Genomic DNA, 14,339 nt, shown 5'->3' on the forward strand with positions numbered 1-14,339 from the left:
GCTAACAGGTTGGCAATTTCCTCAGGGTCAGTGTGAGTGGTACAGTCCACTACGAGTTTGGCACATAGCTGGCTATTTCCCTTTTAGATTTTGGACATAGCTAAAGAATGCCTTATGGTTGTCTTTAGCTAGGGATGCTAATTTAGCTTCATAACTAGCTTTAGAGGACTTTACCAGATATCTGATTTGCTTATTCAAGCTGTGGAGGGTATTCTTTCTCTGCTGGCTGAGTTACCTCTTGTTCTTGGATATCATTTTCTTCTTTTTGTTATATAACCTGTTTATAATCGAGGCCCACCAGGGTGGCTTGTTTTTACGGGAGGACATGAATTTGATCCCGACATGTATGGCAAAGTCAATATGGTTGTTTAAGTGGTTATACAGGGTGTTTGTACACTCCTTTGCAGAGGAGTCATTATTGGTTGTGTTAGCAGGGGGGGGTTTGAAACTTTTCAAACTGTCGCTTGGTAGGCTATAGCTTGCTTTGAAGAAGTTTCTCATTTTTATTGCTCCTATGGGAGTGTCAGGTCTGATTGTTACATCGAACAAGACAGATTTATGGTCTGATCTTACTAGGGAGGGCAGAAGACAGGGGCTAGTGCAGTGACCACCCATATTGGTGAGTACTAAGTCCAGAACATTTGATCACCTTGTGGGGATGCAGACTAACTATTCCAGAGCAGTCCAGGAAACTCAGGGCGATCATGCTTGTACTCATGTAATTTGCCCACTCAATGGAAGGATAGTTGAAATCTCCCATGCCTAAGGTGTTTGGCTGTATAGTGAGTGATTCAAACAAGTTCAGGTAGGCGGAGTGCTTCTCATGGTTCATGGTGGGGGACCTGTACCTAGCAATGATGTGTTAGGGTGTTTTACCTATAGTTATTTGGACCTGGTGTAGCTTAAGAGAGTCGTACTGTTTAACCAGCCTTGAGGTGTATTTGGATTTAGTGAAGATGGGTACACCTCCACCTTTGGTTCTTTCATGCTCATTTTGAGGTCTGAATGTGTGGAAGGCATTGTAGCCTTGCACAGCCGGGGTGCTCTGCATGGCCTTGAACCAAGTTTCTGTGACTGCATAAACATCAGCATCTTCCAAGGTGAGGAGAGCTTCCAGGGAGTGCAGTTTCATGTTTAGACTCCTAACATTAAGCAACATAACCTTCAGTTTGTCTGTAGTAATTTTTTTTACTCCAGAAGTTTTGTTGTTTTGGTATTACCTAAAAAAGGTTCTATGGGAAAGTAAGCATCCTATTCGAAAGCCTAGAGGAGACTGGTGAAGACCATCTCTGGCAAAGCAGCATGGACTGTGGACCATGTCTTCCCAGGCTGACAGATACTGGATTCCCCTGGATTGGCACCAGAAGCTAAGCCAATTGTTGAATTCAGTCATTTTTTTGTTTATACTGTGGTGTCATCCTGGCTGAAGGTAGAATGCTGCTTAAGGCTAGGGACATACCTGTCTGGGACAAATAATCTGAGAATTCCGTCATGTCTCTCTTAATTAATGTGCGGACAACCCATTTGATGTCTTATTTATTTTTACATGAGATGGTTGATTCCAGTTTCATTGTATAGTTACATCTCTCACATACTGTATTCGTTTGCTGTAGGAGCAAATGGTTGTCAGTATACATGAGGCAATTACTACAGTGCCTCAGGATGCCCATGTCAATCAAGTACTGTTAGGGGGTAGGCAAGCTAGATCAGCTTTTACTCTAGGGTTGACAAGGGGACTTATTCTGTTGAGGATTAGGTATGAAAAAGTGTGGTAATGCTGCTCCATGCTCAGCTGAGATGCCCTCAGTGCAGCAGTACACAGCTGAGTTACCTCCAGTGCAGTAGTGTGTAGCTAAGTTGACTGCAGTACAACAGGGAAGCCTGGGATGGTTCCATTCACTGTTGACTAGGGAAAAAGTTGTATCTAAGCATTTGCATCTATACAGGGCACAGCTAACCCCCATTGCATGCTGCGCAGCTACACACAAGCACAAGGTTTAAATACAAGTGAATTAAAATAGTTTAAACACAAGCTATCGATAGGAAAGCCTCACACAGAGCCTTATTCCAACAACCCCCCAACTCAGATGGGTCCAGAGATACACACGTCTGCCACAAGGGTGCAGGGAGGCCCTCTTAATGTAAGATGGCGGGTTTTAGTGCTCAGGTGATACTGAACAGTCTAGATTCAACAAGTCTAAATCTAGCCTATGCTATTTAAGGCAGAAGTAGCAATGATACAAAGTGCAAAATGAAGCAGCCACAGCAGCAAAAAAAACAATATAAGTGAAGAAGCAGTTCAATAAAATACAGTTCACAAAGTGCAATACGGGATTAAATTATACTTATAGAAGATTTCAGTGGGTGCCTTGGATTTCTGTTCAGATGCATGCCAGACCTCTGGCTAAGAATGCTAAACTCTGGGCAGCTCTGGTAAACTGACTGCAAACCCACGGCTTAAATACAAGCAAATTTAAACAGTTTTAACATAAACTACTGATAGCAAATCCACACACAGAGCCTTATTCCAGCAATCCCCAACTCAGATGGGTCCTGAGCTGCACACTTCTGCCATAGGGGTACAGGAGGTCCCTGTTAATGTAGGATGGCTGGTTTTAATGTTCAAGTGATACCAAGCAGTCTAAATTCAGAAAGCCTGAATCTGGATCTAGCCTATGCTATTTAAGGCAGAAGTAGCAATGATACAACGTGCAAAATGAAGCAGCCACAGCAGCAAAAAAACAATATAAGTGAAGAAGCAGTTCAATAAAATACAGTTCACAAAGTGAAATACATGCTTAAATACTTATTTTTAGAAGATTTCAGTGGATGCCATGGATTTTTGTTCAGATGCTCTCCAGACCTTTGGCTAAGAATGCCAAACTCTGAGCAGCTTCAATAAACTAAGCCAGAAGTCACAGATTCTCACTTAGAGGTCTATAGGTGATTAATAGAAAAATGACTCTATGGGCCTGGCCATGCTTCCCAAGGTGAGAGTTAAACCCTGTACTCCATGTCTAAAGGGTAGACACCTTAACCATTATGCCAATTCCCAATCTAGACACTTTAACCATTATGCCAACTCCCAATCAGGGCCTTTTTAACTGTACATGGTCAAACCACTGTATGCTCAATTCATTAATTTGCATATTTAATTTGATGTCTCTCAAAGATTAACTTTTATCTGTCCTTTGATGTTTGCAACCAATTGCATACCCCAGTCTCAAGGAAAGTGTTACTTTCCTATTTTTACAACTGTTTTTTTTCTGCTATTGCTACTTTTCTTTCTCCTCTGCTTCTTCTCATTCTTGTAACCAGTTGTCCAGAAGACTCAGGCAGCACATTAGAACTTCTCTGCTAAGAGTTTTCTTCCTGAATTACCCAGTGAATAATTCTCATGTGCTAATGCCATACCCTACTAGGAAAACTACAGCCAGGGTCTGAAAGGGAGCTATTACTCAGGCTTTTATAACATACAACAGACGTTGTTTCAGATCTGCCACACTGTGAATACAGTGTATAATATGAATCACTAACATGCTGTGTTGATAAAGCTCATTATATATTTGGGGTGCAGTGTGAGAGTTATCTCAGGATACTGATGAGTTCCCAAACCAATAGGAGACATCAACTTGGAATGTAACCCACCATGAAAGAAGGACACAGACTGTGAGGCAGCGATCTGCAAAATTCAGTTTGTGTGTCATGATTATACTCTATGGGGGGAGGCAGATGCAGAGAAGAAATCCTGGAATGACACACCCTAAAGAGGGAAGAAAGTAAGGCAGTCAGATGCTGTGCATTAGTAATGCTGACTGTATCTCTCAGCGCATGTTACGGTAAAAGGCAAAAGGTTGGCGGTTGGAAGGGAACAACAAAGTCTTGGGAAACATGCTTATTCAGATCATAAAGTGGGATGCTTCTGTATCTATACACACATGCACACACACACACACACACACACACATATATATATATATATATATATATATATGTATACACACACACACACACACACACACATACACACACACACACACATATATATATATATATATATATATATATATATGTATATAAAGAGAGAAGAGAAAGATTTGAATTAGTTTACTGTGACTTGTGGCTGTATTTGCTCATTTTCTGTGTCTTGAAATGTTGTTAGTTTTAGATGTTTTTTTGCTCAGAATGTATTGCTCACTAGTGATTGTAGAGATGTGTCTTGCGTTAAAATAGTAAAGTTACTGCTGCTCTAAAGATATATAAATAAAGGGGTTTGGGAATAAAGCCATGGGAGGTTACCATAGGTGATTATATTGAAGTTTTACATATTTGCTGAAATTTCTTTTCTCTTCAAATACATGTATAGAGAGAACTTATATTCACACTCTTCTCATTTTGGGCACCCATGGAAAGAAGCTGTGATGGATCACTGTGTGTGTGTGTGTGTGTGTGTGTGTGTGTGTGTGTGTGTGTGTGTGTGTGTGTGTGTGTGTGTGTGGGTGATCAAGCTTGAGTGATGCAACAGGTTTGCCTCAGTTGTACAGAACCCCATTGCCAGTAGAAGTCTCCCTGCTGTGCAACAGAGGCCTTTTTTTCTGTGGGAGGTAATACGTTATTCAGCACTGTATGATGGGTGCACCACTATATGCTGAGCTGTATATCAGCAGGGAAGGAGGATCACTGCATTGCAAAACACATCACCCTTGCTTGGTAGTAGCTGCAGTCCTTTAGGTTACCCACTGGGACTGGTCAGTATTACAGTGGCATTTGCTTCATCTACTGTATGCGATTGGGAAGGAAGATGTTTGCATATGATTTTTTTTGTATGGAGGAAAATGCCTACACAGAAGGGTAAGACTATCTGCAATATTGTATAGGCTGTTTTATTAAGTGGTATGCTCTTCTATAGTATACCTGCCATTCTGAGTGGTTCAAACTGTTTATGAATAGCAACATGCAATCATGCCCACTATAAACCAGCTTCACCTGTGCTTTACCTAGTGCACAACTGCAGTATGAAATAATATGGATTATCTTTAACACCTGAGATCTGAAATGGCATGGTTATGAGTGAACAAACAGATGCCTGTACTTTTCATAATAGCATAAATGTGTTTGTTGCATACCTAAAATTGGTAAAATGTGGATCTTCAAACTGATAAAGACAGTGATCATGGTAAGAAACTGTTCCTTTAGCTTCCCATTCCAGATTAGATGTAGGGCACAAGTAAATTTTCTGTAACTGGGTAAGTTACACAAAAAAGGATGTGCCTGCTATTCCATGTCTGTGTGAACTTCAATTGTGTAAAGCAGAAAATCAGAGAATGAATGAATGAATGAATATTTAGGAATGTAGCAATAACATCAGGCTAGTGATCACAAGGACCATAGGTTGCTTAGTCAAATGCACATTAATAGTTCTTGCCACCTTTTTTCAAACACTTGATAGTGCTTCCATCCAAAATGCAACCGAGCCATACAGGGTAACCCTGAGGCAAATTTGTGTTTAGCCATCCAATCATTATGGCTAGCCTTAAACAAAGCCAAGGCAGTACCTTCCTTGACCTGTAGGGGTAACTTATTCCACAGCCTGGGAATATATTGTTAAGAACCTAACTTTTCAGTGGATGTTGTTTATTTTTAGATTTAGGTCCCTAGTGTGGGTGTGTGTTGAGCCACTGGCTTTGTGCAGAAATAGGAAATCAAATAGAATAAATTCAAATGGCTTGAAAAGTGGGATATAGATCACCTGAGAGCAGCAAGTAAGCTATCAGTTATAAGGAGAAACATGTTACTGTACTGGGGTAGCTGAATGATATAAGGCCTTTCATTTTCTTAGTTAGAAATCTTTAGGGTATTTGCAGTTCCATGATGTTTGGATTTGTACATGCCAAAGTCAGCACTGTATTTGATTATAAGTCTGATAAGAAAAGGGTACAGTGTTTGATAACTTCCTTCAATCTTGAGGATATTACCTTGGGAAATAACTGGGCCAGATAAAATTTTCCTGACTATAATGGAAGCATGACAGTCACATAAAACAGAGAACTGATCACATAAGTGGCCAGCTCAGTTATGACATTGTCTGTTGGAAGGAGTACCATTTGTAAAGTATAAGATAGGAGCAGCTTTTTTGCCAAATGCCACCGTGCTGCACGATTTTTCATCCAGCTTGAGACCATTGCTGGTACGCTAGACATGTGCATATTCTAGCCCTTGCTGGAACTGTCTAGTATTGGTTGATGGGGGAATAATAGTGCCCAGCTTGCAGATGTCAATAAACCTGGTCAACCACACTTTTGGAGTAATGGCTTGGATGTCTGTAAAATACTGATCCTTGTCATACCTATTAGAGATAGTTTTACATCTTGAGAAGATTCCATCAACTTTTACAGATTGGTATCTGTTGGATAACCAGTTTGCAATCTGAAATAAAATGTAGGGGGTTACATTACATTTAACTACAATACCAATGTGGGAGATGGTGGCAAAAGCTTTGTCTGGGTCAAGGTAAGCAGTTTGCCTTTAGTGACCAATATCCATATCCTCAGTAATATTCTCAAAAGAGCTTACTATATTTTGCACAAAAAGCTAGTGAGGCTCATGGATCTTTAATTTCCAGAATCCACAAAGGGAATCACCTTTGTGTAAGGGTGTAACAATGGCTGTTCTCCAGGCATCAAGCACAAACTCTGTGGAAAGGCTGAAATTGAACAGTTTAAGCAGAGACTCAAACTTGGCACTGATGAGAATACAGCCTGGTATGTTGTCTGATTCTAGTGAAGGATTATTTTGTAGCATCTGACAGGGATTCTGAGAATTATTCCAAAGTGATTTCAGAGGAAACTAATTTTTCAGAGATAATACAGGCAACAATATGAGTAGGTGGTCTAAACTTATTGCATACATTTGCCTGCTAAGGTGTTTACTATATCCTTGAGATTTGAATGGCTGGTATTATTATTATGAATGAGCTCAGAGCATTGTTGGACAGTATGCCTTTAATTTCCTGACAAAACTGAAGAAGAATTTGTAGCTTACTTTGGTGTCAGCATTGATCATAAGATTGCACTCTACTTTACATTTGTGGTAATGTGGTCTTGAGGTAGGGGAACAAGAATTTGTTATAACATTTTGTGACAGTTTATTAATGTGGGGGTTCCACCAGAGAGATTTACTAATGAATTTACCAGACAGATACTGATTTTTTTTTTGCAGCACTCTAGATGCTGTTAAAAGTCAGAAGTGAACAAGGCAACTCTCTCAGACAAGTCTATATGCTCATTGGGAAATTTGTTTAAGTCTTCTTAAAACTGAAATAGATTTACCCTGGAGAAGTCCTTAAAGATAGCTTAATTTGGTGGTAGGGTGATAATAGGTCTAACAGAAAAGATGATGTCAAATTTAACAAGGGATGATAAGATCTGAGGTTGGAGCTAAATTGATAAGGATCAGATCAAGGATATTAGACCCTCTAGTGGGTAATTTTACAATTTGCTTGAGTGCATTGGTATTAACAAAGTCTAGGAAACACTGAGCATTTCCATTATTAGAGATGTAAGTGTGCCAGTCAATGCTCGGGTAATTGAGGTTCCCTAGCAAGAACGTGCTTGGTTTGAAATGTAAGTCTTCATTGGTTTTAAGGTAATTTGCATGATCTGCAGGGAGAATGGATTGGGATCTATACCTGAAAATTAAGCATTAGTTGAATTGGTTAAGGGCAATTAATGTGAGTATTGTACTGAAACTGTTTGTTCTGAGTGAATTAATAGTGATTTTAAAAATATTTTTGGATGTTAAGAACTTCTAAGTGAAATAGTTATGAGCTTTACTAAAGGATAACTTCATTACAGAGACACTTGACTTTCTTCCAGGGCCCTCAGTAAAGGCTGTCGCTGTGTGGAGTTGGATTGTTGGGATGGTCCTAATGATGAGCCAGTGATTTATCATGGATATACACTCACCTCCAAAATACTTTTCAAGGATGTTATTCAGAAAATCAAGGATTATGCTTTCAAGGTACAATTTTGCTTTCATCACTATGAATCATTTTCTGTTTTATTCACTTACCTTTGGTCCCCTTAACCTGTACTCCTGCTCCACTTGTACCATAGACATCGATCCAGCCTTCAGAGATCCATTTGTTCCTTCTTGGATTTATTCCCAGAGAGCAGCTGAATCCTACTATAACCCCACAGGTGGTCCCTGCATCTTCAGGGTCAGAATTACCTTACAGTGTTAAGCCCCTAAGCCTGCTATTCCCCTTATTACAAAGAGGTGAAAGGCAAGGAGCGAGCATTAAATCTACAGCTCAAGGGATATTATAGGAAGGGATCACTAACTAGCTCTATCTAGGCTGGAGTAAGCATCACTGCCCATGTTATTCTGCTCATGCTCCCTGCTAGTCTTCTTATTAAGTAGCCTGCCTGGTAATCAGCAAGGCACACCGTGGCCACCACCAGGATGCGGTCCTGACTGCAGGCAGATCCTGCCCACCCACCCTCCACAGCCGAAATACACCAATCCACCCCTGCTGTGTTGTCAGTTATCCAAACCATTAATTGAACTTGGGTTGCTTGGGCTGTAAGGCTTTAACTCTCTATGCCACCAGTATGGCTAGTTGTTACGAATTTTCACTACAGCAAAGTGCAATGCAGTGTAAAGTAGAATGCAGAATCAGTCAAGAAGCTTGACTCTTGGAACTGGTTCTGTAGTCACATCCTTTCTCCCCCAGCAAGAATGTGATCTGCACGGTATCTAACAGAGCTCTTTTCAAACTATCTGGAAATATACAGAGCTAAGTATATTTTTTTGGTTCTTCAGAACTGTGTACTATAAATTGTTGCTGGACTAATTTTATTCAGAGTTGTGCACTGTTATTTTTAATTCACTGTATAGTTTTTCAGATATCTGCTGAAAGTGTTTTGTCCCACCTCCCCCTATTTTCTGCTGTGTCTTAAGTTCTGACTATCTGAAGAATTACTTGCATAATAATAGACCCTGTTAGTTAACAGCCTGCATATCATTGCTGGAATCTGTGTCTAACAGAGCTCTTTTCAAACTATCTGGAAATATACAGAGCTAAGTATATTCTTTCGGTTCTTCATAACTGTGTACTGTAAATTGTTGCTGGACTAATTTTATTCAGACTTGTGCACTGTTATTTTTGATTCACTATATAGTTTTTCAGATCTCTGCTGAAAGTATTTTGTCCCACCTCCCACAATTTTCTGCTGTGTCTTAAGGTCTGACTATCTGAAGGATTACTTGCATAATAATAGACCCTGTTAATTAACAGCCTGCATATCATTGCTGGAACCTGTGTCTAACAGAGTTCTTTTCAAACTATCTGGAAATATACAGAGCTAAGTATATTTTTTTTGGTTCTTCAGAATTGTGTACTGTAAATTGTTGCTGGACTAATTTTATTCAGAGTTGTGCACTGTTATTTTTGATACACTGTATAGTTTTTCAGATCTCTGCTGAAAGTGTTTTGTCCCACCTCCCCCTGTTTTCTGCTGTGTCTTAAGTTCTGACTGTCTGAAGGATTACTTGCATAATAATAGACACTGTTAGTTAACAGCCTGCATATCATTGCTGAAACATGTGTCTAACATAGCTCTTTTCAAACTATCTGGAAATATACAGAGCTAAGTATATTTTTTTGGTTCTTCAGAATTGTGTACTGTAAATTGTTGCTGGACTAATTTTATTCAGAGTTGTGCACTATTTTTGATTCACTGTATAGTTTTTCACATCTCTAGTGAAAGTGTTTTGTCCCATCCACCCACCCTATTTCTGGTTTGTTGTTTAAATTTGGTGGCTTTTGCAGTTGCCCGTCCCACTGTAGATTTGATCTGGGACACTCCCCCCAGTCGCATCTCTTTACTACATTCTACCTAATACACTGCTTCTGCACTTGTTTTAGTCATTTTTAATTTAATTGCATTTTTAAACTGTGTTTGGTCTAATATTGCTACATACTCAAGTGTACTAGCTTGCACTGCATTTGAATTGTTTTTACTGCTGTTTTAGCTACTTTTCTGTAAAAAAACTGTAAGCCTGTTTCCTATCTTTCCTGTAACTAGTGTAGTCTAGATACAGATTTGCTGTATCCAGGACTGTATGTAAGCTTCTGAGCCCCCCCCAAGCCTTTCTGTGTTGGAGGGAAGCCTTCTAGCTTGTCAGTGGGAGTGGTAAGCACTAGGTAACCTGTCTACCACATAAGGAGAGGTTCTGGCCCAGAAAGTGTAGTCATTGGCCGTCTGGGCAAACTTTTCCATCTCTCTCAACTTTCTGATTTGAAAGCCCGCATTTGCACTTGTTTCTTTCCTGTAACTAGTCTAGTGCAGATACAGATTCTTAGTTTTAGCACCTGAATTTGCTTATTTGTGCTCAGCACTTGTTCAGAACTTGTAGTAAGCACTAAATAAGCTACTAATTACTGTAACACTCAACCTTCCTCAATACCTAGAGGAAAACAGTTTTTGCACTTACTTTCTTCACTTGCTTAGAGAAAAACAGCTCTTTTACTCACTTTCTTCACTTATCTAGAGGAAAATAGGTTTTTATTCAGGCATGTCCACCGGTCAGCTCCCAGTGTTCTCTCCTGTCTATCTGATGAATCTGGGCATCTTGGGGCAATGTAGAAATTGTGTCATGTACACAGACAATTCTCTCCTCCTACCACCCAACACTATGACCTGTGAGAGATGCACTTATCTAGCCAAACTGGAGGTAAAGCTCTGTCCAACCAAGACTGAACTTGACATTCAAGAGGAGAAGGTAAACACTTGCACCACACCACACTTATCACATAGTCTCACTAAATCTACACCACCAAAATCCACACATAGAAACACAAAAATATTCACGGAGGCTCTCAATAATAATCTGCCCAAGCAACAGAGACCTCCAAAGCAGATATGCAAGCAACATCCACTTCCCCAACACAACCCAAATGACACATTGCCAACAGACTCAGTGTGCCACTCAACCACAGCCAGTAAGGTAAAACAACATATCCAACACACTAGTCATAGGTGACTCTAAAGTCAGGCACACTGATGTCCCACTCACCAGGCTAAACAAGACGAAGGTTACTGTCAGCTGTCTGTCAGGTGCCAGGATCTGCCACATAACCCATGCACTCAGGTCCCTCCACAACAAGTACAAATATGACTGTCATTGTCCATGTTGATGTGAACGACCTGAGACATACCTCCCTGGACTACATGAGAAAAGACATGGAAGAGATCTCTGATCTTGTATCCCAGGCAGGTATGACCCTAGCCCTGAGTAGCATTCTGCCATCGCCCAGAATGATACTGCAGTACAAGCACAAAATTATTGACTTCAACAATTGGCTAAGCTTCTGGTGTCATTCTAAGGGGATCCAGTATTTGTCTTCTTGGGATGACATGGTCGACAGATCTCGATGCTTTGCCAGAGATGGCCTGCACCTGTCGCCCCTGGGATTCCGGATAAGCTAAGGCTCTTGCCACCTATAGTGCCTTTTTAGGCAAGTTTCAAATGACAAATTCCCCACCGTAACAGGAACAGGCAAGCAAAAACTGAGGGTAATGCTACTTAATGCTAGAAGTCTAAATCTCAAAATGCACTCACTCGAGGCACTCCGTAAAATGGAGAACATTGATATCTGTGCAGTGGCTGAGACCTGGTTCAAGGCTCCAGAGAGCACCCCTGCACTACCAGGCTATAACTCATACCACACTTTTCGGCCATGTAACCTGGACCGGAACACCAAGGGCGGAGGTGTGTCCATATTCATTAAGGATATCCACACCTCCAGGTTAGTTGCTCAGCATAATGCATCTGAGGTTATCCAAGTGCAACTAACTGTGGGCAAAACTGCAATCCAAATTGTAGCTTGCTACAGATCCCCCACCATGCCCCAGGCTTCCCACTCCTCTTTGCTTGATGTACTGGAAAATATTAGGGTTCAACCAAACACCCTAATAAAGGGGCGATTTCAACTATCCCACCATTAACTGGGAAAACTACTCTTGTACCAACTCCTTCACACAACGCTTTCTGGAATTCATAAACTCCAATGCCCTAGATCAACTTATCCACACCCCCACCAGGGGCAACAATATCCTAGACCTAGTCATTACCAACATGAGTGACCGGTGTTCCACACCTGAAGTCAGCACCTCGTTGGTCCAATATGACCATAAGCTAATCACCCTTGATATCCACATCCTGCCCCCACCCCCCATTAAGGAAACCATGGTAAAAAATTTCTCCAAAGCCAACTTCATGCTTCTTAAGACAGAAGTGGTGAACTTCATGACACCTATGCAGATGGACAATACAGTTATGACTGCTGAATCCTACACAAATGCACTCTATAAGCACTTACACGAGTGCATGGATTGTGCTATTCCAAACAGAACCAAGATGCTATCCTCCAAAAAAAGGAAGCCAATCTGGTGGTCCCCTGCCATAAACAAACTGTACAACAGAAGGAAGAATTTGTTGCAAAAGAGAATAAAATCCCATGAGTAGAGGAGCTCCCTGGTCAGCCTCAGTAAGAAGCTGTGATCCCTTATAAGATCCTCCAAAGTTAGCTATGAAAACAAAATCACTATTGATTCTAAGGACAACCACAAAGCATTCTGTAGCTATGTCAAGAATCTCAATGGCAACACCCAGATCTGCTCTGAGTTACAGCACAACAGCACGAAAATTACAGAACCAACTGATATTGCCAACATCCTGGCAGATAGGTTCAGTGCTAACTTTAACCCCCCCACCCCCTAAAGGGCCCATATCTATACAGGAAGAATGCAGAGTCCCTGTAATCACAACTATGCAGGTAAAAGCTGCACTCTCTAAAGCCAAAAACACAGCATCCATGGGACCGGACAACATCCCAGGCTGCATTTTACACAAACTTCAGAACGAACTGGCTCCTCACCTAAGCACCATGTTCAGTCATAGCCTGACATCAGACTTTGTGCCCACTGAATGGCGTACAGCAACAGTTATCCCACTCCACAAAGGGGGAGCCATCACACTGATCCCGGGAACTATCGCCCTGTTAGCCTGACGATCCTGGTCTGCAAGGCCATGGAACATATCATCATGGAACTCATAAACAAAGACGTTGGTAACCTCCAAACTCTGGATCCCACCCAGTTCGGGTTTGTGAAAGGCAGATCATGCCTTCTGAACCTGATCGACTTCTTTGAGGCAGTCACCAAAGCTGTAGATGAGGGTAAGTTGGTTCACACAGCCTATCTTGACCTCGCCAAGGCTTTCTACACCATCCCCCATTCTGGAATTATAGCTAAACTCACTAAACTAGGTATGAATCCCTACATCACAAGATGCGTTGCCAACTGGCTCACTGACAGAACCCACACTGTAAAAGTTGCACACTTCAAATCTGACCTCAAACCAATGACAAGTGGAGTACCACAGGGTTCAGTCCTGGAACCTCTCCTGTTTGGTATTTAGTTCTCTGACATACAGGCTAACACAGAAGGCCTCTGGCTAATGAAGTTCACAGATGACTGCAAACTAGGAGCCATAGTCGAGTCCCCAAATGATGTGAAATCCTACAGAAGGGCCTTGCTGAGACAGATGCCTGGTGTCAGAGCCATGGCCTCAAGCTCAATCCCAAAAAGTGCATTGTCATCCCCTTTGGTAAAAACTCTGTACCCATGAACTACTAAATAGACAGCAGTCTACTTAACACTGAATGTGTGATAAGAGACCTTGGGACCCAGGTGGACAGTAGTCTGTCCTTTGATAGTCACATCGCCACAGTAGTCAGGAAGTCCTTCTACGTGACACACCTCATCATAAAAGGGTTCTCATCCAGGAAAAAAGAGGTAATTGTTCCCCTCTACTCGACACTCATTAGACCCATTATAGAGTGCAACGCCCCTTTTGGAATGTACCTCACAAGACATCTGCAGCAGCTGGAAAGGCCACAGAAGTACCTCACAAAGAGGATTACTGGCCTCAAGCAGATGCCCTACAGTGACCGTCTCAAAAAACTCCCAACTTTACTCCGTAGCATATCACCTACTCCGAGGTGATCTCTGCCTAACATATAAAGCTATGTCAAACCCAGAGCTGTTGGACATGCTACACCTAAAGAAATCCCAATCCCTCTGAGATACATGCTCTAGGGACCTAAACTTTGTCACCACATTAAACAGGACATGCTGGAGCAATAGATTCCTGTCCCAGAGACTTCCCATACACTGGAACAGGCTACCCATCTATATCAAGCAAAGTTCTTCATTAGCACTCTTCAAGAAAAATCTTGATGAGCGGATGGGAAGTAGGAAATACACCCTGGG

At 41.3% G+C, this 14,339-nt stretch overlaps 1 protein-coding gene across 2 annotated transcripts in view; it reads left to right on the forward strand.

The window, feature by feature from the left end:
* Positions 1-14,339, forward strand: part of PLCD1 (phospholipase C delta 1) — a 1,599,641-nt gene that overhangs the window by 1,127,048 nt on the left and 458,254 nt on the right. For both annotated transcript variants that reach the window (XM_044067556.1, XM_044067555.1), the window contains exon 7: positions 7,875-8,019. In XM_044067556.1, coding sequence (XP_043923491.1) covers positions 7,875-8,019 — 145 coding nt within the window. The remainder of the gene's footprint in view (positions 1-7,874; positions 8,020-14,339) is intronic.

The sequence above is a fragment of the Protopterus annectens genome, chromosome 3.part1 (genome assembly GCF_019279795.1).
Source record: "Protopterus annectens isolate FY-2018-M chromosome 3.part1, PAN1.0, whole genome shotgun sequence".
Taxonomy (NCBI): Eukaryota; Metazoa; Chordata; order Ceratodontiformes; family Protopteridae; genus Protopterus; species Protopterus annectens.